Source organism: Numenius arquata, chromosome 7, assembly GCF_964106895.1.
Source record: "Numenius arquata chromosome 7, bNumArq3.hap1.1, whole genome shotgun sequence".
In the NCBI taxonomy this organism is placed as follows: Eukaryota; Metazoa; Chordata; class Aves; order Charadriiformes; family Scolopacidae; genus Numenius; species Numenius arquata.
The window spans coordinates 16,341,401-16,368,237 of NC_133582.1; the positions used below are offsets into that span (position 1 = coordinate 16,341,401).

At 41.9% G+C, this 26,837-nt stretch overlaps 2 protein-coding genes across 2 annotated transcripts in view; both read left to right on the forward strand.

Moving 5' to 3' along the window:
- Positions 1 to 11,828, forward strand: part of SLC16A10 (solute carrier family 16 member 10) — a 73,008-nt gene extending 61,180 nt beyond the window's left edge. The window contains exons 4-6 of the mRNA XM_074150717.1: positions 1,110 to 1,253; positions 4,217 to 4,445; positions 6,513 to 11,828. Of these exons, the coding sequence (XP_074006818.1) occupies positions 1,110 to 1,253; positions 4,217 to 4,445; positions 6,513 to 6,748 (609 nt within the window). The 3' untranslated portion in view covers positions 6,749 to 11,828. The remainder of the gene's footprint in view (positions 1 to 1,109; positions 1,254 to 4,216; positions 4,446 to 6,512) is intronic.
- A 2,221-nt stretch (positions 11,829 to 14,049) lies between these two features.
- Positions 14,050 to 26,710, forward strand: MFSD4B (major facilitator superfamily domain containing 4B). Its single transcript, XM_074150838.1, has 4 exons — positions 14,050 to 14,262; positions 14,358 to 14,526; positions 18,557 to 18,673; positions 21,775 to 26,710. The coding sequence occupies exons 1-4, from the start codon at positions 14,050 to 14,052 to the stop codon at positions 23,016 to 23,018; spliced, it is 1,743 nt and encodes a 580-aa protein (XP_074006939.1). The 3' UTR covers positions 23,019 to 26,710.
- The last annotated feature ends 127 nt before the right edge of the window (positions 26,711 to 26,837 follow it).

Genomic DNA, 26,837 nt, shown 5'->3' on the forward strand with positions numbered 1-26,837 from the left:
AGTTTCTTCCATTTACTTCTTCACGCTTCTGAATATTTAGTTTCTTGTTCAGAACTAGTTATGAGAACAGTGATTGCAGGACTATGGAAACGATTTCTACATCTTCTAAGGCTCACTTTGGTGTATTTGGTATTGCCAAGCGTGTTTCAAAAAGTGATTGTGCAAAAAAATCCTTCGTGTGGGGAAATTTCTGGTCACAAACAAAAAACCTGTGGAACCAGAGAAGAACATAAGAAATCCAAACCCTTTAAGCCAGTCTTATGATATTCTTTTTTTAATGTGATTGGAAGGGTTATAATTACTGATGCAGGGATTCATAACACTGTAGTTGATGGTCTACTGTTAGGACCATTGGTCAGTTGCTTTACTACTTTAGGTTGAAATGGCTGATAAATTGTTCTTCCATTTTGCCCCACTCTGTTGCTGCAGCTGTACCCTCTCCTGGAAGTGCTTGCTGTTGTGTTTGACACTGCAGGTGGTTCCTGTTCCTCTTCCTCCTTGCCCCTGGGTGTCATGGTGATCATGGATGTCAGGATGAGGCAGTCTGCAGGGGCCCCTCCTACTCGTGCTGTCTGGCCTCCAGCTCCCTGCCCCTCTGCTTCTTGCTCCTGCCTTCAGCTATCTCCTAAGCTGGGTAGCCTATATCTCTGTCTTAATGCACAGAACGATTCTGTGGTGATGCTCATTAATCATTCAGTACCTTCAGACCTGAGAGCATGCCCCAGCTGGGGAGGCAACCAGTTCTAGGCATCCTTTGTGGATTCTGCGCTATGTTAAATCTATGACTAGTAAATTAAATGTGGCTGAGGAGAACACTTCTGGGTGTCTTCAGTTTTTTTGGTGCAGCCTTGTTGTTTTCTTGAATTGAGTTCCTTAATTGTGAATAAAGTAACAATGTTGTCAGATTGTTTTTATTGTATTGCACTTAATACTGACAAGCCAGTGGAAAACTTATTCTAAAACATATAAAAGCAGAGTAAGTTAGCTGACCGTTTGTGGTCATTTTTGTAAGTCTGAGATTCACAGATTACTTGTATCTAACTCAGGTTTTCTAAGGTTTATCTTTTAATTCTAAATCAGTTTATTTTCTCAACCCTCTGTTTAAACAGATGAAACACGTAAAAGACAGATTTGGTGACAGCGTGCCAGAAGAAGTGCTTCTGCTGTGTCTGGGCATTACTTCAGGAGTTGGCAGACTGATCTTTGGCAGAGTTGCAGATTATGTTCCTGGTGCAAAAAAAGTTTATTTACAGGTATGTCTTCACACTTTTCTGAAGGAATATATAAACAATATTCTGAAAGCTTTGGTTGCAGGTACTATTAAGTAAGCAGGATTAACTGATTGGAGGTTCAAATTTGAGAAATTTCAAAACACTAGGAAATTTATGTTTTTGGTACTAGGAGCCTTTTGTGCAAAGTTCATAGATCTCTTTTTTTTTTTTTTTTTTTAATGCTAAGGAAACATGTCTACTGTCTTGTCAAGGTTTAACCCCAGCTGACCACACAGCTGTTCACTCACTCTCCCTGCCCCCCTGATGCTGTCAGGAAGAGAAGGGAGAAAGGGGGGACAAAAAACCCTCAAACAAACAGCACCCCCCCCCCCCCCCCCCCAAAAAACCCGAACAAAAACCAAACGAAAAAAAACCCACAACCCACCCCAAACAAGTTTAATAGAACAGTAATGAAAGAAAAAAGGGAAAACTAATGATAAGAATACTAAAAGAATCTGCAAAATGAAGTGATGCAACAAAAATTGCTCTCACCACCTGAGGATCAGTTGCCTGGCCTGTCCCAAGCAGGGATTGCAGATTCCTGCCCCCCTCCCCGGCCAACCCTCATTTATATACCAAGCATGACGTCTATGGTATGGAATATTCCTTGGAAACCAGGACATACCTGCTGGCTGTTTTCAGCTGGGAATGAAGGAAATTACTAATTTTTAGCATGTGAGTGAGAACCTTTGGGGATTCTCTAGATTCTGCTTTCCCAGTTTTATCCCATGATTTCATAATGGTTGCAGAAAGATTAATTTTTTTCCCCTATGTTCCTCTGCTAAGGATTTTGGATATCTTTTCTTGATCTTTGATAGGTGATAATTTGGTGTCAAATATGTTCTGTTCATAGTGCACACTGGTAAAGCCATGGGAATATAAGAGGTGTTTAGCTGAGAAGATTTTGCTGAATGGAGTTACCTGCAGAAAGAATCATGGCTTCCAGAAATGCTGAAGCCTGAGGATGACGGAGTATATAGACTTTTTTCCCTCCACACTTAGAAATACTATTTTTTTGAGAAAGTAGGAATGTTAGTGTAGATTTTTGGAAAAGCTTTAGTTAATACCTTGCATGTTATCAGCCACGGGGTGTTCTTGTTTTGTTGTTTTAAAATGAATAACAAGGGAGACATCTAATGGCTATTATCTGTACTACATTATTGAAAACAAAAATTCTTAGGAAAGATCACCTTTTCTGAAGATGGAGTGTTTGTTGCCATAGTTACATAGATTTAGATGTATCTCATGCATTTGCATTTATTTAATACCTATTGTTACAGTTTTCCTTGAATAGCTAGAACTGAAAACCATGGACTTCCGTTGAGATGCTCCTGAGTACTGTTGATTTCACCTAGTTTTAAGCAGGAAAAACACCTTAATGTTTGCTAAGCCATGCCCCAGCATCTTCAGCTCTCCTGTTTCAAATCAGCATTTTTGAGGGAAAGTGAATATTCACCTCAAGTATTATTCTGGGTTGTCCAACAGTTCATACTATCATCCTATCTCATGCAAAAATATTTAAGAATTAATTTTGACTAATACAAATGAAAACTTTCTTCTTAAAAGTTTACTGTCTCATAATTGAACAACTTACAAAAGTTCTACCCAGCAAGTTCAAGCTTCATCTTTCTGTTTCTGCATTTTTTCTTATGTACCTGTTTTGCTGGATTTTGCTTTACAAATTCTATCTTTAGTAACATGATTATAAATCCTGTCTTTGGTAGAATGATGCATTATCTTGTGGATACAAAGTTTAGTGATTCTGGTTTTAGTGCCTCTTTTGCTATAATATGAAAATACAAAGAATCTGGTCAACAATATCTTTGTAGTTTATCTACAGGTAAACACATTACTACTTAAATATAAACTAATCTCAAATAACACTTGTATTTTCTATGTCAGAATACACAGAACTGAGAATTTTTTCACCTGTATCCTTAAGTTCCTACAAGAAGCCCAATTCTTTGGTTTCTGGTTCTATACCATACTTTAGATGCTTCACAACTAAAAGTACGTTACCTAAAAGAATTTTTATGCTGTCCTGAAAGTAAATTTTCATCTAGCTGTCTGCCTAATGACTTTTCCTAATGAAGTAATTTGATGTCACTTATCTGCCAAAAACTTGTGATGGCTAGTAGTTCTTAAGTGACCTTGTGTTTCTTTAATGGTCTACATTATGCATAATGACATAATATGCATATATGCATAATGCATATGTCTTGTTTGGAAAATGTGCTTGTACAGTTACGTGGGATATTAGTTTCCTATGCTGACATATGGATGGTGCACAAGCAAGACTCTTGCCTCTTTTTATTTTCTTTTTAATTCTTCTTAATTTTGCTGAAAGTTTTATTCCTTTAATTTACAACAAACAATCTTAATCTAAGATTATAATATGAATTTTTTATAAGTAGGCATGGCTATAGGAATACAGCAAGATTCATTTCACTTTTTCCACATAAAGGTGACTTTCAATTACTGCCCTGTTGAATATAAGCACCCCGAAGTAATTGCTCATAATACTGATATCTTTACTTAACTAGACTCTTCACTGTTGTAATTGATAGTGTTTTAGCTATATTAAACTTTTCATATTTTTGTGGCTTTCATTTGTGAAAAGAGGAGAGAGTAACTTTTTGAAAAGTGTTGGTGTTCAAGAAATGCCCTTACATAATCGCTGGAGGATATTTGATTACAAATGCATTTTGAAAACTGTGAAATGGGTACTGGAATTTCTTTGTTTGCATGTCATGACAGTTATATGTGTTTGTTTTATTTTGGTATGTAACTTCTGATGAGTAATCCATGGAGACTGTTTATATTTATTTTAAAGTGAATACAGGCAGACAATTCACTACAAATGCGAGAAAGCTCATCTGTTCCCTTTATCTTTGCTGATTTGATGCAACACGGTTTTATATTTTTCTTCCCTTGGTCATATTTAGGTGGCCTCATTCTTCTTTATTGGCCTGATGTCTATGATGATTCCACTGTGCCATGTCTTTGGAGGTCTCATCGCTGTCTGTCTCTTCATGGGCCTGTTTGATGGGTGCTTCATTTGCATTATGGCTCCTATTGCCTTTGAGCTTGTTGGTGCTCAGGATGTCTCCCAGGCCATAGGATTCCTACTAGGACTTATGTCAATACCTATGACAGTTGGTCCACCCATTGCAGGTAAGTATAGATATGGTCTGTAGTTGTAAATACGTTTCTATGGTTGCATGACGTTTTTTGGCCATATTTTCTGTTCCCGCATCATATATAGTGCACTTACATTGGAATTTTTCTTGGTACGTGCTCCAGAATGTGGTGAATTTAACAGCTGCTCGTGGGTTATTAATTTAGTGTACTCTTTAAAGTTTGCTTCGGTCTTCTTTATTCTTATGCAGATGTAAAACATTCCTCACAAGAAAGATTTCCTGTTGGACTGGGGACTTGACATTTTTCATGCTGTTGAGGTGATGCCTATATGTTGATTGTATCACAGAAGGGCTCCAAAACAGAATCTGAAAATTAATTGGACTCTAAAATTTGCTCATGCAAAAACAATTGTGAGGATAAAAGCTCCAGTCACTTTAATCATTTCTTATAAGTAGGAACACTGTCTCTTTTCATTCTTTAATCGGAGACTGTTTGACAAAGTACAGGTTTTGAAGATGAAGACTGGAAGTTCTTTGGGAAGTGGAAATAGCTTAAACTATAATCCTTACCACTGCTGATTTTCAATCATAATTTACCCTAAGGTCTTGTGAGTGCTACTGAAAGATACTTGGTAAGATGTAACTGAACTACGCTGATGACACCATGCTGAGTGGTGCGGTTGGCACACCTGAGGGATGGGGTGCCATACAGAGGGACCTGGACAAGCTCAAGAAATGGGCTTGTGTGAACCTCATTAGGCTCGAAAAGGCCAAGTGTAGAGTCCTGCACTGGGGTCAGGGAAACCCCTGGTATCAATACAGGCTGGGGGAAGAAGATATTGAGAGCAGCCCTGCTGCGAAGGACTTGGGGGTACTATTGGATGAAAAGCTGGACATGAGCTGATAATGTGTGCTCACAGATCAGAGAGCAAACAGTATCCTGAGCCGCATCAAAAGAAGTGTGGCCAGCAGGTTGAAGGAGGTGATTCTGCCCCTCTGCTCTGGTGAGACCCCACCTAGAGTACTGCATCCGGCTCTGGAGTCCTTGGCACAGGAAAGACATGGACTTGTTGGAGCGGGTCCACAGAAGGGCTACAAAAATGACCAGAAGGCTGGAGCACCTCTGCTATGAAGACAGGCAGAGAGAGTTGGGGTTATTCAGCCTGGAGAAGAGAAGGCTCTGAGATGACCTTGTTGTGGCCTTTCAATACTTAAAGGGGACTTATAAGAAGGAAGGGGACAAACTTTTTTGTAGGGCCTGTTGTGATAGGACAAGGGGTAATTGTTTTAAACTAAAAGAGGGTAGATTGAGACTAGATGTAAGGAAGAAATTTTTTACAATGAGGGTGGTGAAACACTGGAACAGTTTGCTCAGAGAGGTGTTAGATGCCCCATCCCTGGAAACATTCAAGGTCAAGTTGGATGGGGCTCTGAGCAACCTGATCTAGTTGAAGATGTCCTTGCTCATTGCAGGGGATTTGGACTAGATGACCTTTAAAGGTCCCCTACAGCCCAAATGATTCTATGGTTCATTATAAAGAACAAAACTTTAAAGCTAGAACAGCATAGACTATGTGGTTCCTGATCTGGATACACTACCGCAGCGATTAATACTTTAAGAGAGTTTGCTGGGAGGAGATTGAGACAGCAGAGTGAATTGTTGGAAAACACACTTTTTAATAAGAGACTACCAGGAATGCAAACCATATGCAGTATATATAGAATAAGATTAAGAGGCATCTTGATCAAAGGCAACTGTTACCAAAAGAGGGAGAATTTTTCCAAGTCATTGCAAGATTCAAGTGCTGGGGAAGCTGAAATGAGCAACTTTCAAATAGGAAATATGGTACGTGTTTCTAATGATGGGTGGTAATTAGGCAGTTGGGCAGTGACATACTGAGCTCTTTGTTACTTGGAGTCTTTAAATCAACTTTGGAATACCTTTCTACCTATATGTACCTATATTTGGCTGTCAGGTAGTCAGATTAGTGGCTATAATAAACTTTGCCAGCTCTCAAGTTTCTGATTCCAAAGAAAAGACATGTTTTCTGTAGATTCCGAAGCCCTGTTATTTAACAGTGGTGACTTTCTGTCTTTCCAGGTTTGTTGCGTGATCGGCTCGGCACCTATGATGTAGCATTCTACCTGGCCGGAGTCCCTCCCCTCATTGGCGGAGCTATATTATGCATCATCCCCTGGGTCCATGAACGGCAGAAGTTAAAAGAAAGAGCAAAGCCTGTTGATGGAGAAACTACTGAGAAAATGCTGGAAAACGAGAACACTTTCGTGTTGGACACTACAGAAAAGCCAGTCAAAGAAATGGAATCTGGCGTTTGATGCTTTCTTTTCCTGTACCAGTCTGACCTCCTTTCTACCAAAGTGAGAGTTGTACTTTTTGACTGGAGATACTATATGATGCTGAAGAAGTTTTTGAACTATTACTCAAATTGCAAAACTGCTTGAATCTTTTATACCATTGAACTTTTTCCGATGAGTCGCTGAGTTTGAATTCAAGCCACATTTTCAAGGTATTTGAAGTTTTGTAGCGTTAGTACGTACACGCGTAGTGATTCTGTGTGTGAAGAGAATATTTTTCTAATTCATCAGAACCTATTTCTGGAAGCGTGAAAGCTGGTTTTGGTTCACTGACCCAGGATTCTTCAGTAACTTTCATGGTCCACCCAATGCAGGCACATCCGTGGTGTTTATACTGGGAAATGTAGTAGCTCTTATGACTGACTTTGGTTTTTGAAGTTTTTCCTGCTGTTTTACAGTCTTTTAAAATTCTGTATCATAAACAGACATGCATCTTCTTGATCCCATTAAGTCTTGCTGAAATCATTGGAAAGCTAAATTACTAAACATCTATTTTATTTTCTCTACATACCCCAACCTGCTCAGTTTGCTTAAATACTCGCCTGTTTTTGCATTGATTCACCCTTTCACAGGATCCGAACAAAGAACATTAAGGTTGAAATTTTTGATGGGCAAAGGTTTTGAATATGTGCAAAGTAAATTCCGTGTGCAAATACATTCAGAAATAAAGCTGCTGAATGATTATTTTTTAATTTCATGAAGGCAATACTATTAGTGTATATGTGTATATTTTTTTCAGCAAAACCTCAGAATAGCTGATAGTTTTGAAATTGTACTGTCAGTAATACTTTGGAGCAGTATTGTGAATTAGACTAAATTTCAAATCATTCTGTTGTACTTGTTAGGTTCTTTTTTTATTCTTAAAAACAAGACAGCTTTAAAGAATACATTTTAAGTGCAATAATAAGGTTTTAATATGGAAATATACACGAGCTATTAAAATGACATTCAACAACTAAAGTTTTTTTGCACTAAGTGAACATGCAGGTTTATTACAGGTCTTTATAGCTGTGTTCAATTGTGTGTAGGTATAGCTCTATATTTTATTCAAATATAAAGAGAAGTCTTTGCATATCCTATTTCTTGCTTAACATGCTACAGATGGCCCTGTTATTTATGTATTCTTAGGTATTATGCACTGTTTGTCAAGCAGGTATTTCTGAAAACCTCTTTCTCTGAAAAATATTTAAAAGCATAATACTTTGAGATGAAAACACTGCTTTTCAGTTATCATAAAATGCTTCCAAGGACATTGTTTCTTTGTGGATACGGATCCAGTGGAATACTTAAACGTTCTCTATTTCAGGTCCGTTCAATACCAATCATTTTTGTCGTCTTGTTTAGAAGTGTCACAGCAAGGAGTAAACTAAATGTGATCTGAAGAGAAAATGCACATTGAAGTGCATGTTTCTTAATTAGTAACAATACCCGTTCTTTACATAAACCACAGAGGCATACAGTTTTAAAATTATAACCTTCATTATATTTTCTATTTTTATTATTTTTCTTTCTCCAGAGTTGTAGTAAATTGCCTAGAAAGCCCACGCACATTTGTGATATGGAACATTGTTAGCAATACTATTGCTTAGAATGTTTACATCTATCAACTTATAAAAGTCCTTTAAATATAATCATGCAAAGCATCCTAATCATTGGAGACCAAAGCTCATACCTGTTTTTATATTGCAGAATTTCAATCCCTGCTTTACATGAGCGAGGTTTAAAGGAATTGAATCTTAAAAGGTTAGAGGTGTATGGGAGGGACTTGCAGGAGGAAAAAAATAATAATCTGTGAAACAGAGGTCCCTTTAGATTCGCTGGGATTTGTGCTTCTGCACCTCAAATGCTTTTAAAAATGTCATTAAAATATTTATAGTATTGTTAATTGACTACAAAATGCTGCCTTCATTACAAAAATGATGTTAACAGCTTGTGCCGATCTGTTGGGAGTATTTCTGTAGAACGTCATTCAGTATTATCTTCTGTTTCCACAATGCAAAAGGTGTTGAGTAAGTGTGGTAAAAGCCTTTTGTTTCCTATTGCTTTGTCATGAAAAATTAGTATTCATCACAGATCTTGCATTTCATGTGTTTTAGCTTTGAGGTTTTTAACCAAAACCAAGGCAGCTTTTTAGCCCTGATGCAATTTGAAATCATTGTGACCAGACATCTTGATGTAATTGTGGCATCTTCCTGACCTGCTGCTCTGTATCTATATAAATTATCTGAGAGAGAATATAAAATAATTGTTGTTAAGTTTTAGAAATGATAGAGAAATAGTATAACAATAGTATGAATTAATTATTGCTGTACCCTTTAAAAATGTATTTGTACATAAAAATCCTAACTCTCATATTTGAGTAACTAAAAATGTATATCATGCTCAGAAATATGAAGGACAGCATTTAAAAAAACCCAAACCCCAGAGACTCTGGGAAGAGGGTACGATGAGTGAATAATTGTTTAGGAGTGATTACTATGTTAAAAACAGATAGTAAATGGGATGTCAGAAAAGTTAAACAGAGTTAGGGGTAGGAAGCGATGCTGTGTGATGATGTTGTAATAATGAACCTATTTCTGATGCCAGTGCTTGTTTTATAACAATGCTAAAATTGAGAATGCTTCAGAAAAAAAAATAATTCAGAAAAGGTTTAAAAAAAAAAAGGGGGGTAAATTAATGCATGGGAATTCTTAGTATCTTTACTGTTAGCTTGTATATACAGGGGAAATGTCCAATAGAAAATGCTCTTCATCAGACATAAGCATAAGAAGATTGTGTCCTAAAGCTAGATAAGATGCAGTTGAAATGAAAGTAAAATTCAGATTGTTAGTGGTGAGGCTGGCTAACCATTGAGAAACTTATTTAGAGAGATATTGATTCTTTACGCTCTGAGGTTTTAAAAATGAGGTTAGCTGTCTCCCTTTAAAAAACCCCACAAACATCAAAACCCAACTCAAAACACAAAAACCCCAACACAAATAGTAACTATTTAGTACATGTATGTAAAAATGATCGAATAATGTAGAAATGGTTGCTATTCTAAAGACTAGAAAAGCCCTGAATAATTGACTGCGTAAATGCAAATAAAATTTTAGGTGTGAAAACCTGTTCAAGGGCCACCTGCTGAACTCATATTTTGATGACCTAATTCATGCCAGATTTAATCTTGTTGGGGGTAGATTCTAAAATTAAAATATTAGTTTAGTTCAAGAAAACCCTTAACTCAGTCAGACGTATCCCTCCCTTGAGAACAGTCCATAGAGTGCTTTTCATTGCTCTCCCATCCTATAAACCGAGTAATCGTCTCTTCCATTAAGTGTTCTCAGGGTAAGCTTCAGAAGAAATTGGGTAGAAAGAGGTTCACTTAAAATGGCAGCGTGAAATTTCCAGTCCTACTTGACACTTTAATTTAAGCTTGGTTTCAAGATCTGGTGTATTAATTTTGAGCAAGGGGTTTTATATGTGGCTGACACTTAGGTCTCACTTACGTGTGAGATCCTTGTAGAACTTGATATATCTGTTCAGCAAAGACTCTGAAATAATGAAAACCCTTCAGGTTCTTATTAACATCTAAGCTATGCAACAATATACAATGGATAATTAATATAAAATTATTGTCGGATTTATTCTGACTACATGTTAAAGGACCTGTACAAGTCTCAAAAAAGACTTCAAATTAACATACTCTTAGTCAGAATTTCTTTCATCCAGATCTTTGTCTGTTCAGCATTAACACTTTAAATTTTTTTTTCTAAGTTCACTTTCAGTGACCATTTATGGACCTTCCTAAATTGCTCACTCAAGTCAAAGATGATGTAGCCATTCCGTGGCCATCCCTCAGGGTATACGCAGTATCAGATGAGGTAGACAACTGGCATTTTTCTCCTTTGGCTCTTCATGTATGATGTCTGGGCGTGTACATTCCCCCCTTCCCTTTGGAGACACTGGATCGTCAAAGCTGATGCACACCATATTGTACTTTTCAGCCTTCCTTTCTCAGACTTCCTCTCTGTGTTAAACTTTTGAATAGCCATAGCCTGACAGATGAGGCAAGTTTTTATGAAGTGGGAGCTGTGAGGTTGAATCAACTCACAAGAGCGCTGAAGGCGCTTCTCATGTTAGATGAATGTTTTGATCACACACTTCATGATGTAAAAAATGGACACTACCTACTCAAAGCAAGAATGCTTATTTGCATCAGGGAGTAGATGCCAAAGGGATGGGAGATGCTTCCTTGCAGCCCCAAAAGAAGTATCTAAGGATGGGAATCAACCTTACAGGTTGATTTAGCAGCCTGGTTCTCGCTGTGCTGGCACGGGGCAGCTCCCTGCTTTGCCCCTTGCTGGGTGGGAGCTCAGGCCAGGGGGGGCTTGCCTGCCCTCCCCAAGCAGGGAGCAGAGGCGCTGCCTTGTTTGGGTCTGGGTTTATGCCCCAGGGAGCTGGAAGTGTTACAGAAACTGACTTTCAGGCATCTTAACTCTTCTGTTGGAACCGACCTTCTGGTAGGAAAAGAGTGTGTGTGTGTGGGTATATATAAATGCAACGTATTTTGAGCAGGGCATACACAGACATTCTGCCTTTGACTACAGGGGCTCTAGCACCTGCATGTGGGAGACGGCTGAGGAAGAAGTAATTATTTTCCTTTGTGTGTTTCACTGACAAGCAGAGCACCATTTCAGTTCCAGACAGTCAGTGAGTTTCTACTCATGTAAACTTTGGCATACTTTCAATATGCCTCTTAGTCTTATACCTACTGTGTCAGCATTAAAAATGTTTCAGAAAGGCGTATGCTAAGATTAGAGTGATTTTATACTAAAATGTGTGCTAATATTGATAACACTGACATGTTTGAGTATCTTTATAGAGATCATATTTTGTATGTTGTTTTTGATATTAAAGGATATACATTTTGCTAGCCTTAACTCCATTCTTTAAAGTTCTGCTTTGTTAGAAGGGTAAGAAATGAATGTCCAATGTTTTCCATGGTGCTAAAGTAACTGATCAGTCTCAAATTACTCAGAATAAAGATGGTAGTTCTCAAGTGCCCAATTTGTTAGTGCATGCATCATTTTTAGTCTTGTTCTCCTGTAAAACTTGTCATTTTTTTAAAGGTAACTTTGTGTTATATTCTGATAACTATTGAATCTCATGTGCAGACTCCTGTACAAGAGTCTTTACAGCTTTTATTATCGCTCTGCTCTAATTGGAATGTCCCCATTACATTTCCTCCTAAATTAATACATGGTGCAACCCATTTCATTCTGATTGCATTGATGTTCCATTTTAAGACCAATGGTTTACAAACCTAAACTACTGACTTTTGAGTTATGTGCTTCTGAAAATTTTATCTCCTCTTGCTTTCCATTCTGGGGTTTGATATCAACTTAGGGAACAGTTGCATTCACAAAAGGCAGAAGTCAAGTTGTGAGAGGGAAATCCGTGTTGGAATAAACTTGAGTGGCATTTTAAAAGAATTCTGTATTGTTTGCTTCATGAACTGCCAGTGTAATTCAGTGGAACTTTGATCATTTGCTGGCCTGTGGCCAATTTCACCTTGACTTACCTTGGCAGTACGAAGCATTTCCTTATTGACAGCTTCAGTAAATCACAGGAATTCATTCACCTTTACTTTGATAGTAGGGCCAAACAGTTCCTTTTCTTTAATAAACATACCTGATGATCAGGGGGAAATGTTCCCATTCCACCCGGGGTTATTCTCTAGAAGGCTTGTATTCCAAATTAAAATTTGAAAAAGATGCCCCAAACCTTTGTAAAAGCCTGAACGCTGTTGCCATTTGTACACCCCCGAGGGACAAAACCTCTTGGTAAGTATGTAAAACAAAAACGAGGAGGAGCCTATGGAATACATTTCAAATACTTTTGTACCTTTTTCAGGAAGCCTATTTTTATAGTTGCTTTTATCATGAAAGCTAATTAACAAGGCAAAATACTAACATCTAGAAATGTGGGTTGACTTTATATGATTTTCATAAAAGGAACACTGTTATTTTATATATGAAATTAGTTTATTTGGAATACTGTACCAATGACCCTATGAACAGCAGCTCAGCAGCGTGCTGCAGATATCTATCTGATAGTGAGACTTGGCACTCCTTGCAAAGGTATTAATGTGGAACAATCAGATTTAAATGCTATCTTGCATGGCTGGTTGGTTGTAGTTTGATTTTATTTATTTATTTTTTTTTTAATGTATACATCCATTCCCTCAGGTTGGCCTGGAACTGGAGCTGTACCTGCAACATGCTAACCAATGCCAGGAGAAACAAGGTTAGGTTGCTGCAGTCTACATGCAATAGCTGTCCTATTCTAGTATATACTTCTGAATGTCTCGGCAAATGAAACAAAAATATCCAATTTGGAATTATCTTTGAGTTGTTTGTCGTGAAGCTTAAAAAAAAGTATGCTGAAAGTGAAAGCTTTTCTTACAGAGAGTAGCAGCCATAATAAAGTGAAACGTTTTGAAAAGCTTGTGAAACTGCTGCTAGCAGGTAGTAGGGATTTACAGAAGAGTGTTTCCATATAACCTAAGGCCAGACCCAACAACTATTGAGTCGTGTGTCTTGGCAAGCTTTGTATGTGTGACACAGCACAGGCAATGCACAAGGCGAAGGCTTTTTATGCCAAGTACAGTACAGCTTGAGTTACGTGGGAACACAGATGTTTAAAGAAGGAAAAAAAAAAAAAAGACAAAAAACCCACCAACACCAAAAAATATCAACAGCCAACTAACCAACCCAACAAAAAAAACCACCCAAAAAACCTTAAACCAAAAAAAGGCACCTGCTTTGTGCCTGACACCAGTGGCTACAAGGAGTACTACTTACAAAAGGAGTTCTTAAATACCTAGATTTTTTTAGATCTATTTAAAAACTTGATTATTATTGCTTTGTTCAGTGAGGCCTGCATATAACCTCTGGTTTAATTCAGTGGCTGCTCAATATTATAGTGAAAGCAGTTCGCAAGCTCGGGTGTTAATTGCCCCAGTACCACCAGTCGTAACCACCCGGCAGCAGGCGCTGGAAAACTGTCCAAAATAAGGTAAAACCTGTGGTGAAGGACGCGTACCCGCCGCCATCTTCCGCACGGGCCCGTCTCCGCGGCAACGGTCGTGGGCGGGGCCTCCGGCGGCGCGGAGCACGCCGGGAGCTGTAGTCCCCCCTGCGCCGCTCTGCGAGAGGGCGGGGCCAGGGGTCCCGCGGGCCGCAGCGGCCGTTGGTGCCGGCGCCGGGTGGTGAGGAGCCATGGCCGGCGCCGAGCGGAAGAAGCACGTCCGGTTCGCCGCACCGGGGGAGGCGGCGGCGGCAGCAGCAGCAGCAACGGAGCCGCGCCTCCCCGCCTCACCGCGGACGGAGGTGGCGGTGGTCGGTGGCGGCTGGCGATGCGGCCGGGGCGGTGAGGGAGCCGCGCTGAAGTGGAGCATCTCTGGGGCGCTGTGCGCGGCCTTCCTGGGGCTGGTGAGTGCGGGGAGCGGGCGGGGGGGCTCACCCCACAGCGACCCCTTCCCCTCCGGCCGCCTCACGGGCCGACCCCCCTTGGCAATGCCTTGCAGGGGATGAGCATCGCGGTGCTGGGGCCCACCTTCCCCAACCTGGCCGCCAACGTCCACAAGAACGTCAGCGACATCTACTACATCTTCGTGGGTCGGTCCTTGGGCTACCTGGGCGGGTCGGTGGTCGGCGGGGTGCTCTTCGACTGGATGAACGCCCACCTCCTCCTCGGTGAGTGCCGGTCTGGGCCGCCCCCGCCGCAGCCCCGGGCAGAGCTGCCGCCGCCCCTGAGGGAAATGGCTCCCTCGGAAACCGCGCGGGTCGGGTTTCCCTTCTCCTTGGCTGGCGCAGCCTGTCCGGGAGAGGGGGGAAAGCGGGGCCTGTGGTGCTGCTCCCCCGTAAACCACCGCACTTCTGCTGTCGCGATATTCTGTTCTGTTTTCTGACACCATGTGTGTCCGGGCATTACAGCGTTATTTCCAAGTGGTTGGGTTTGCTGGGCGTATTAATAGCGGTGACTGGTTTTGAACTGACAAAACTGGTTTGAATTGACCAAAAGGTGCCTTTGGTTTGGACAGAAAAAGTACAACTGGATTTTTTTTTTCTTTGCATCAAGTAGTATGCTAAGATCTTAGTATAGATCTTAGAGTCATAGAATAGTTTAGGTTGGAAGAGACCTCAACGATCTTCTAGTTCCAACCCCCCTGCCATGGGCAGGGACACCTCCCACTAGAGCAGGTTGCTCAAAGCCCCATCCAGCCTGGCCTTGAACACCTCCAGGGATGGGGCATCCACAACTTCTCTGGGCAACCTGTTCCAGTGTCTCACCACCCTTAGAGTAAAGAATTTCTTTCCTAATATCTAATCTAAATCTCCCCTCTTTCAGTTTAAAACTGTTACCCCTCGTCTTACCGTTACACTCCCTGTTAAAGAGTCCCTCCCCATCTCTCCTGTAGCCCCCTTCAGGTACTGGAAGGCTGCTATAAGGTCTCCCTGGAGCCATCTCTTCTCCAGGCTGAACAACCCCAACTCTCTCTGCCTGTCTTCACAGGAGAGGTGCTCCAGCCCTCTGATCATCTTCGTGCCCCTCCTGTAGACCCACTCCAACAGGTCTATGTCATCTTCTTGGGACATACAGGCTTCTGTAATGTCACTATATGAAGAGCATAAACAAAACAGGGGAAACTGTGCTTTGGCTGTCGTTTGCACACAGCAGAACCCCCCAGCAGTCATGCTGAGGTACACTTCGGTGGGGAGAGCTTTGTAAAACCCTTCCCCTATCATCTTTGTGTACTGGACAAAAGTTGTGAGATTTTGACTGGAGGGCCTTAATCAAATTAGAACTTATTTAAAGTGGAAAACCAGTAAATACCACCTGTCATAGTGGAAACTTGCTGCTCAGTTCCTGCCCAGCTATGCAAATGTTTAAACTCTACAGGAACCACAGTTTATGATCTTCACAGTTCTCTGGACACGCAGAAACTCTCTCCTGTAGGCGCACAGCACTGGCTTTGTCCTGGCAGAGCGAGCTGTCAGGTCACCAAGAGCCACACTCCATCCAGAAAGGAGGTGCTCCCTTCAGAGTCCCGTTAGTGTCTCGTTCAGGTGGAGATTCTCAGAGCGCACCTAAAAGAATGGAAGTCCTGTCTTTTTGTCTTTCAGGCGCAGAAATGGCAGTATGTGCCTTTGTGCTGTGAGTGAGGCACTAAAGCAGACACGGGGACTCGCTATTTTCCTTTTCCCTCTCCCCATACTTTTACGTGGGGAGATTCAAGCAGAGCTGTGCCTCCCCTGAGGACTGTGCTGTAATCACAGGGTCAGTTCAGAGAATAAGAGAAGATCCATTTTCCATCACTGGTGTTTGAACTAACTCTTTTCTTATCCCTGTATGCCTGTCTCTGGCTATCAGGAGTAGTCACATCTGTCTGTCTCTTCTCTCTTTTTTCGCCCCTCTTATTGTCTTCATCTTCATGGATCAGTTCTTATTTGCTCTCGTTCTAAGATGTCTTTACTTGGTCTCCTCCCTGTTCTTTATTCCTCTCCTCCAGAACACCTGCGAAGTGGGTTTCCTTTAGCCTCCTTGTATATCTGACAAGGTCAGAGTTGTCTGTGTCCAACACGTGAGACTTTACCTTCCGTAATGGAAGGGAGTGTTAACTTGAAATAGTTTAGTATTTGCTTCTTTTCCTGAAGTTACCAGACAAGATAGCTGGCTGTCAACAGTGCTTGGAAAATGATTCATCTCCTAATCCTTTCCGATTTGGTTGCGCGTATGGCAAAAGCACAATGTGAACTACTGAACCTTCTCTCATTTCTGTCATCTGAGGGCTGCCCGTAAGAGATTCTGGTTCATGTAGTTTTACCTCCCATCTTTCGACTGCTGAAGCTCTGCTACTGTACAGAGAAAAAATTGAAGTCTTTGTCAAGGAAGGTTTTAAGTACCTATCTTTGGGTGAAGAGCTGAAGTGGACAATGGAGAACTTGCCGAGAAGTTACTTTTCAGCTCTGAGTGGGGCCTCTGAGCAGCTGTACTTAATATGCCCCATCTTTAGTTCTTTCTCTACACAGCTCAGCCTGGTAGCCTTCAAAAATGTTTTGAGGCTTGTATTCCAAGTATCTCGCTAGGGCTCAAGGGTTCTGGATATTTATTTTTTCCGTTGTTCTTGTTTGGAGTTAACCTAAGTTCTTAATTACATCAGTTCCCATTGATCTTTAATTATCTGGCCCACTAATAGAGATGTCTGAACTGGTACAAGCTTTCTAAAAAACTAATACTGTATATTCAAGATATTAATTGCAGGTTATTTTATTACGAAGGTGATTATAAGTGTAGAGTTTAAATGCTGAACTTCCTCCCAAATTGTAATTAAAATAATTTCCATCTGTTAAAAAAGACTTTTTTGAAATGGCAGGTTGTAAGTGTAGTTAATAATAGCAAAACTAATACAGTTAATTAATTGCTGCTAAATTTATGATGAGAAGTTTTGTAGTTCTGTCTCTTAAAACTCCAGAAATCCCTTGGAGTACATCCCTTATGTGCGAACAGAATATAAATGAAAGTCAGAATTTTTATATGGAGGTTGCTTGTTGGCCAAGGTGCAATCACTTTATAGGATTTTAAGAGTTTAGTGATTTGGGTTCTCTTAAAATGCAGCCAAATTTAATGCTCTGTAGTTCTCAGTGGGAAAACTTCATACTGTTCAAAAACATGTTTTACTTCTTCCGTGGCTGTCCTGGTTTGAGTGACACAGGACTAATTTCTCTTCTGATGCTTGGGAAAACTGCGTTTTTAGAAGACTCTGGTGTCTGAATTTGTGAAAATATTTACTTTCTATTCGGCTATGGTACGCAGGTTTCAAGGTCTTGGTGTTTCTGAGCCTTGCCAGGTGCGGGGACGAGGAGGAGCAAGACCCGGGCGCTTGACCCAAGCTGGCCAACAGGATTATTTCATATCATGAACATCACATCCAATATAAATGAGAAAGTTTGCGGAGAAGTTCTCTCTCTTTCTTGATGGCTGCCATCCTGAGAACTTCTTGCCCCGGTGCTGGACCCCTGAACCCTCCCTCCCTCCTTCCCTCCAAAGCTGCAGCGCTCGCAGCATCCGACATTTGCTATCCCCTGCTGGGAGTGCAAAGCTTCCTGCTGATAGCATGGGCTAAGTATAATCCTTTATATTGGTATTGGGACAAATATTGATTCTTCCGTGTTATTGTTAATTATCCAGTTTTATTCTATTAAATCTGTATATTTCAACCCTCAGGTTTCCTTGGTTTTTCTCCATTCCCTTTCCCGGATGGGGAGGGGTCATCAGGTGATACAATAATTGTCTAAGACAATAAATTTTTATGGGTTTCTCAAACCATAGCGGTGGCAAAGTAATGTTTCTAGATGAGAAGTTTGCAGAAGATACTGAAATAGCACTTCTAAATCAAAAGTTTGTAGAAAAAGACTTCTTTGTGTTCTAGCAGCAGATGCTACTCCCTTTGCAAACAAAGCTTTAGCAAAACAGGTTTTTCATGTAGTGTTTATATTCTGATGAAATTGCTTTTTTCCAAGTGAAAAATGACTCTGTTGAACTTTCTAGCTGCTTCTGCTAATCATGACTGGAGGTAATTAGGTTACATCACCTATTAGGATTATCTGTAACTGTAATAATGATTAATATATTTGTATTTCTTGGTCTTCTATATGTTTTGTAGTTTAAATGGAAACTATAGTATCTGGGTTTTTTGTTTGTTTTGTTTTTTAATTTTTCCAGCGTTATCCATGTTTGGAACAACAGTTGGTCTTTATGGGATACCCTGGTGTGAGAAATCCCTGCTGTTAACTGTCTTAATGTCAGTTATTGGAGCTTCCATGGGAATTCTAGACACAGGTAAGGCACCACGTGGTCCGATAGTTCCTTCACCAAACTAATGGGAAACTTCAACCTCACCAAAACTGTTGCTGGTATTTTGTGTGACACATCTTGAATGAAAAGAGGGGACCTGTTTTATCTGGCTGGGATTCTTGGATTATTCGGGTCCTGAGACCTTCCAGTGTTTGTGTCTCTGTAACGGGCCTTCCTTAAGGGACCTGAGGAGCTGGGGATCTTGTGCTTCCTGGAGAAGATCAATACACATTTCAGTGGGCAATTACTGATGTAAAGAAAGTTTCCTGTGTTCTCTAGACAGTGTTTTCTTTAAATTGCTCATCTACAGGGAGGTAGTTTGGTTACTGTTTGTTAGTGCCAGCTGGAACTAAGTTAGTCCTGAGCAAGCCCCAGTGTTTGAGATTTGATTCTCACAGCTGCTGTGTAAGGAGAGTTGGCCACCTAAGCCTGGCCAGGTGTCACCAATGAGTGACTTTGGATCTTACACAACTGTGAGGTAGCAGCAATTTAAGATTTATTAGCGCTCTTACGGTAAATTGCAGGGTTAGGTTGTATGATATTTAAAAATATTAACAGAGTGATTTAACAAAATCTGGTATAATCAACACAGTGACTTAATTAGGGATTTGAGAATGGCAAGGGTTCACATGAGACCTAGGACGGGGTTTCCTAAATCAAATGACACACACACACAAAGAGATACAGAGGTTAACCTACGGTTACAAAAAAGAGATTTTTTTGTTTTTGCAAATTGTAATAAATTATTGGTTGCAAACGATCTTTGAACCTTGAGAAATCTAATTGTAGTGAATTGCTCACTCTTCTCCTTTGTCGGTGTTTATCAGCAGATGATCTTTGAGCCCTTCTCCCTCATTGACATCTATCAGCAGATGATCTTTGAACCTTGTCACATCTGCCCTAAGAGGCATCCCAGGTTTGGGGGAGATCCTGGGTCACAGCTGCCGTCCCGGGGAGCTCAGAGGGTCTCACTTAAGATCGCTATTTGTAGGATTGTGAGATGATTGACTTAGGTCATGTTTTTCCATTTTTGGCCACAATTCTTGTCAGGTAATTCTGGCACCCTCCAGATTGGGGTACGATGCAGGCAGCAGGAGTTTCAGGTACAGTTTTCGGGAGTGCCACACCGTCCCAACTCACTGCACTTGTAGCAAGACAAGAACACAATGTTGGGTTGCCCCAACATCGCAACGTGGCCCAGCGGGGCTGCACCACCAGACCAGCTGGCATCTGGAGAGTCACAACAGACATTTAGTGCCACTGTTCACAGAACCATGTCATCCATCTCCCTGAATTAAGGAATATTTGCTGCCCTTGGCTGGCCTCACTTAGGTGTTCGGGAATACAAATATATTCTATGCCCCAAATTGTAAGTCTGTAGCATGTGAATGCTGCAAATGGCCTGGAAAAAACACTTCTGCTGGAAACCTGTTGAAAACCAATTTCTTAGTGGAGGCTCCTTATTGGATGAAGATGTACTGGTGAAGTTGTAGAGCAAATGTCTACAGGTGTGGTTGGAAAGGTCAGTTATACCAGAGAAACTCATGAAAAAGATGAGTTTTCTCATGAAAAAGAAATTCCCACAGAAACGAGTTCCTTGGGCATGGCTTAGAGAGGAGGGGTGGCGATGGCTGCTGTAGCGGGCAGTTTGGGTCAGGAGGCGAGGCCATGGCAAGAGACCTACGCACGCTGAGAGCCGCTGGGTAACACCCGCATCCTTGCAGATGGGGAGCAGGAAACAACCAAGAATAGGTCAGTGATGGAGTGTCCTGGCATTGCTGTAGGAGGCGATGGTGAAGCCACAACAGGCAGCCACTCATGGACACCTCTCCAGTGACGTGCCAGCAGCCGGCTGACTTTCCTGGCTTGCCGAGGCAGCCCGTGGTTACTTACTGGCCAGCAAGGTACGACTGGATCTGGTTGACCAGCTTCGGGGCAGGCTTATTCCTGAGTAAGAGCTGGCTAATGAAGTAGCCTGGTTGTCCAAACAGCTCCGGAAGCATCCCAGGCAGGGCCTGGTTTCAGTGGCTTGGCCGGCAGGCAGCACAGAGGAGCGATGGCTTCACGTGTGAACCATCTGCCCTAATTCTGCGGAGCTGGGGGAAGCTCTGTTAGCACCGAAGAGAGCGTGATACAGGAACCAGTAGTGAAAACAATGGTGTTGCAAGGCACAGGTTATGCTAAATAACTTGAATGCAGAGGTTTATTTGTTGCCTCTGGTAGGATCATTATACATAGCACTTGGCTTAAAAACTCTTCATATGGGAAAATCCTGTCGACTTATTGGGAAAGTGCCTTCAGTGGGCAGGTGTGCTGCTTGGAAGTCAGACCCTTGAGGCGGGGAGACTTCCCAGCAGGAGAAGCTAAGAACAAGGCCGTAGAGTATAACAATTAATTTGGAAGAGTGTTAGTGCTGTGTGACAGGGGTTGCTGTACTGTAGCACAGGAATTTAGTTACTGTTCTTATTTTCCCGCATTCTTCTCAGGCGCTACTTAAAAATGTCTCTCTGAGATCTTATTTTGTAGCATTGTTGTTGATCTGAGGGTGTTGTAGTTGGGTCTCTGCGGCAGTATTACTGTAAACCTTTCCGCTTCTGGGAAGTCATTTGAACGCAGTTAGGGTAGTCCCAGCCCATCAGAAGCAAGTGATGCTTGATGTTTCCTGGCATGTTGTTTTAATGAGGCCTCTGATTTTTAGCATTGTACGTTGTAGCTTTTAAAACTTACTGAAATGAGCTGCAGTTAAATTTGCTCTTTTGAAGAAAGGCTGAAAAATGCTGCAAATTGTCAAGTAGGGTAATTAAGTCCAGCCACAATGCCTGGATGAAGCCAGTGTGTGGCTCTTCATGGGGACTGCTGTGAATACCCTCCTAACGCTCAAGTAATCACGTGGGTTTCAGGTACTTGCAGGCAGGATTTCAGTTAAGGACAATTTTGCACATTGTATTTGCTAAACCTGGTATTATTGCCAATTTAATTAATAATATAGGTTGCGGTTTGGATTGTTCTGTACTTTTTTATTTTATTTTAACCCAATATCTGGTTTCAGGCTGAAATGACCGAATCCTCCTCTCTCCCATCCGCAGGTGGCAATGTGCTGGCACTGAACACCTGGGGAGCAGATGCTGGGCCACACATGCAGGCCTTACACTTCAGTTTCGCTGTCGGTGCGTTCGTGGCTCCGATCCTGGCTAAAATGGCCTTGGGAGGCTCCAAATCTCAAGACCTTCCAGTAGCTGAACACACAAACCAGTCTGTCTGGAGGTCTGTGCCGACAGCACCGGCTGCATCAGCTGCCTCGGCGCTGAAACACCATCTTGGTGCAGATTTTTTGTGGTCCTATGTTGTCATAGGGACCTATCTTCTGTTCGTTTCTTTCTTCTTTTTTATTTTGTATTCAAAGGGCAGCTCAGCTCGAGACAAATCCAAGGCTGCTTTGCAGAAAGGCATGTTTGCCAAATACCACTATGCCCTCATTGCTCTCCTGTTCGTCTTCTTCCTCTTCTACGTGGGAGCGGAGGTCACCTACGGCTCTTACATATTCACTTACGCAAAGGTCTTTGCCGAGATGAAAGAAAACGAAGCAGCCGCTTTGAATTCTGTCTTCTGGGGCACGTTTGCCGCTTGCCGAGGAGTGGCGATATTCTGCGCCACTTGCTTGTACCCCGGCACCATGATTCTGCTGAGTATCATCAGCTCTGCCCTCTCTTCCTCGTGCTTGGCCTTCTTTGCCCAGTACCCGGCCTCCCTGTGGGTTGGAACCGCTGTGTACGGGGCGTCCATGGCTACCATCTTTCCCAGCGGCATTTCCTGGATAGAACAGTACACGGTCGTGCAAGGAAAATCGGCTTCTCTCTTTGTGATTGGCGCGGCGCTGGGGGAGATGTGCATTCCCGCCGCGGTGGGGTATCTCCAAGGGAGGTTTCACCACGTCCCGGTGGTTATGTACACCACCTTGGTGACTTCCGCAATGACATTTGTCCTCTTCCCCGTGATGTACAAATTGGCCACCTCTCCCGCTGAGAGCGACTTGAAAGAAACGAGTGAGAGCGAGGACCGGAAAGCTTTGTTGTCAAACTCGGGGCTTAATGAGGATGAAGAAGATGAGGAGGATGCGGGAGAGTGGAACGAAGCAGACTTTGAGGTAATAGAAATGAATGACACGCTGAGAAACTCTGTGATAGAGACCTCCCGTAAGATCCCGGGGGACTCCGCAGCCACAGTCTCTCTCCAGCCCCCTCCGGACGATGTATTGTGCGATTCTCCAGTGGTTGCCGGTGGCTCCCCTGGGAGAAAAAACGTGAATGTTGACCGGGAGAAGAATGACTAAACTAAAAGCTGACTTTCTTTTTTTTTTATTATTTTATTTTAAAGGGAAATGCAATTGAATTGCAGCCGTCCTCGTAAAGTGGTTCAAGAATCCTTTTATAGCGGTGCAGAGCTCGGCGCGTTCGTTTCTCTTTGTCCGGCCCTTTCTCCTCTTTCATTTCAGTCTGCAGCGATGTGGCTCCGAGTGGCCGAGTCCACCGTGACGTGAACGGGGCGATGTGATAAGATGTAGAGACTATACCAAAAAATGTTAAAACATAAGAGATGTTTTCTAAATGCGAGGCATGCATTTAAGTAATATATGGTGTAGTAAGAACTAACTAGGAAAGACGGGGACTGCTCAGACCGCTCGGTGTTTCGGGGGTGGGTGGAAGGTGCAGTTCCGAGGTGCTTGGTCACGACGTGTCTGCACGAGAGAGGAAAGAAATCTGTTCTCTGGGATGCTGAGCTTTCTTATCATCTCCTGAAAGAAAAATGTTTCTACTGTGTTGAAAGTTTGCGTGACGTGAACCGGGGAATCAAGTCAAACTTCAGGTGACGTCCAGGGGCTGTAAATCACTTGGCCTGTTGGCAAACTATATCATTTCCTGGTTCTGTCAGTAAGACGAGAAAAAAACTAAAAAATTAATTTTTAGGAGTGGAACCATGCCTTTGGGCCGTTTAAAAGCAGAGTATGGGAAGGGGGGCACAATGGGTCATATTAATCTGCTATAATGCTTAATTCTGATTCACGAGTTGAACAGTGGTAACAAATCTGAATAGTCTAAAGTGATTGTACTTGTGATTTTAATTACTGCACTACCATTGAAATCAAGAAATGTATGAAGAAGAGAGAAGTATGTATAAACAGATTGCTTAATATATGGTATTGACATAGGTGGTATTTTTAAGCCAGTTGTTTAAATTAAGGGTGTAACGACTTTTTTGGCTTCCCGTGCCAAGACACGGTGATGTGTTAAGGTTAGAAAACGAGAGGGAATTACTGATGAGAGAGCCCGTTCAGGTTGCCCTGCACTGTCACTTGCCCCTGGCCAGCTGGATCGGTGCCATTTGGGTTTTGTTTCTTTGGGCGATGACTTCCAGGCAGGCTTTTCCCAGCGGAGCAGCCCTGGTTTGTATTTGCAGGGCTGGCGCTGGAAGGCCGGGGAAGGAGCAGCGCTGCCAGCGAGCCCTCCCCAGGGAGAGAAGAAAAAGCAGCAGCTCACGGCAAAAATCGGACTTGGAAACAGAAATTGTGCAATTTGTCTACTTGACACTACAAATTTGTAGGTTAAGTACTTTTTTTTAAGGTTGCGTGATCAGAATGTGCTCACATCTGGGATTTTTTTTTTTGTACTTTGCACTGTTAAAAGCATTTTTCTTGCTAAGAAGTTTTATTTACTGACAAAAGCGCTCTAGATGTAGCACAGCTCAGAACCGTCGCTGTTCAGTGTATTTTCACATCTGGTTTTGTTCCCTCGTGTACTCCGAGTGTGCAGCCTCGTGGCCTTTTCCTTTCTGAGACGTTAGCAAGAAGCAGGAATCAACTTGTAGTGAAAACGTTTAATTTTTTCTTGCCACGTTGAAGGGCCTCCCTCTCCCTCTGCTGCTGGCATTTAAATGCCATTGTGGTTTGGGTTTTTTTTTTCCCCAATTCCTTTTTTTTCTTGTGTGTACCTGCACTTCCGTGGCATCTTTTCCAGTGCAATGCATGAACCTGCGCTTTAAAATACAGAGTTGTTTCACTTGCTACACAATGGTTCTCCTCTTCGCTTTAAGTGATGGTAAATGCTTTTAACTACCGGGCCGAGTCCCGCTCTCGGTGCAGGTGACAGCGTGTGTTCAACACCAGGAGTGGGGCCGTGCGGCCCCGTGTGCTGTTAGTGCCGTACGGTCGGGATGAAGTGGGGTGGCAGAGGTGGAGACTTCAGTGAGCACAGATTAAACCTGCATTTCTCCAACTTTCCTTTTTCCCTTTTTCCTCCTGGAGGCTACAGTAATGGCTTGGCCTTGTGTGCGTAAGGACAAAATTTGCGGGGGGGCGATAAGTGCAGAGAGGGACCCAGAGGCTTTACCTGAATTGGTGACGATGGAAAAGAAGTTCCCCCCCTACCCGAGATCATGTTGGCACAAGAAAATGAGTTTAAGAAAGGCACCTGGCACCCAGGAAGAGTTTAAATCACCACCACTCCCCCACCCCCCCAATTCATATGCTAATTTTTGGAATGTCCTGCAGGTAAGATTGTTCTCAGGGATAGTTTACACACCTTGCAGAATCAAGTACTAAAAAAACCATAAAATGAAATTAAAGCCACATCGGGAAATATGCCGTAACCTCGTTGAACCTTACCTACTTATTGCTTGTATATGTGCACATACTTGTGTTTCTGACTAATGTCTTCCCAACAAATGTAAAAATATGGTGCAAAACAAAAGATTGTTATTATTGTTTTTACTGGCTGTATTAATTCCTGCACGAGTCACTTAAATTCATCCCCGTTTTCCCCCTTAAAAGCAGGAGGCCTGTGTAGTGGGAATGGAGCAACAGCCTGGAACGCCAAGGTAAGAACAGATCTTTTGCCAAAAGTAAAGGCTTCAGAAAGCAGTGGCAGGAAGAGAGAGTGGAACTCGCATAATTATCTTAACTGGCACCGGGTAGGCTCACATCTCATTGATCCGTGGAAGCCTTTGGCTGGACGACGATCTAAATTTTGAGTCATCTTAGTGAGCATTTAGAGCCTTCGCTCTCTTAATTCTGGCCTCAAACTTGAAATGGAATATACTTAGAGAACTTGTTCTCCTCATCCCCTAAAAGCATGCTTTTAATAGCAGGGGCTGCCTTTCAATGAAAATGGTATGTTTAAAGCAATTAATTGAAGATTAAAACAGATCAAGGACATTGCCGATGATGAGTCCAGCTCGCAGCAGTTCTAGACATCCTTGATGTTCAAGGCTGTAGCTTTCCTAGTCTTTGGATTTTGATGTTCCTCAAGGCTTGTTTTTAGACAGTGAATGTTAGTTGTCACATATGTAAATTTCCTTCCAAAGTAAATTGCTTCCTGGCATATACAGTTAAAGTGAGGATCTATTTACAGTGCCTTTAAGTTAACAGATCCTCCAGAAAGCTTAAAGACTTAAACTTACATATTATGGGTTGAAATTACTTGTAGTAAACTGTATTAGTTTATACCATTGCTTTGCTCACGCTAGAAAAGTCATCGCTGTGTTGAGGCCAAGAGCTGTGGTCCGTGGATTAGATAATCTGAATTTAATAAGAATCCTATTTCCATCCCTAAAAAGAGGAAGGGGTTGAAGATGAGCACTTGCCCGTTTATTCTGGCAACTCTTGCAGTTGATGATCATTAGTTAATATTTTTGTTGATCCCCGAAGCACTGCCAAATGCGGGACTGTACCCCAAGCACTGCCACCCTCCTCCTGCCATTTGCACTTTGGTTGCGCTAGAACGCAAGAGCAGGCAGAGTTTTGTGCCTTGATGGGTTTTGGTTTTTAGTTACTTTGCATAAAAGCACCTCGCAATCTGTGGATGTTCTATTATATATTTAATAGTTTTTATTCTGCTTGGCGTGGGTTTACATTGTACTGTAGAATGTGAAATTTAATAGACTGACTTGTATCATCTTGAATGTAATAAATTCTTAACTGGAGAAGGCACTCAGGTTCCTTAACGTAAATAAAGTTTTGTTCTATTTTTCAAAGCTATTCTGGACTTCTAAATTTAAAACTTACTCCTGTTTTGACTAATGGAAAACTGGAAATGTTTCTCTTCTGGTTTGGGGAAGGTCTCCAAGAACTGATAGCAGGGTTTAAGATCCCAGAGCT

What these genes read in the sequence shown, in the direction of transcription:
- MFSD4B (XM_074150838.1), top strand. Translation starts at nt 14,050, where the DNA reads ATGGCCGGCGCCGAGCGGAAGAAGCACGTCCGGTTCGCCGCACCGGGG. An exon ending in GAACGCCCACCTCCTCCTCG is followed by an intron (nt 14,527 to 18,556) that starts GTGAGTGCCGGT and finishes TAATTTTTCCAG; the next exon opens with CGTTATCCATGTTTGGAACA. An exon ending in CATGGGAATTCTAGACACAG is followed by an intron (nt 18,674 to 21,774) that starts GTAAGGCACCAC and finishes TCCCATCCGCAG; the next exon opens with GTGGCAATGTGCTGGCACTG.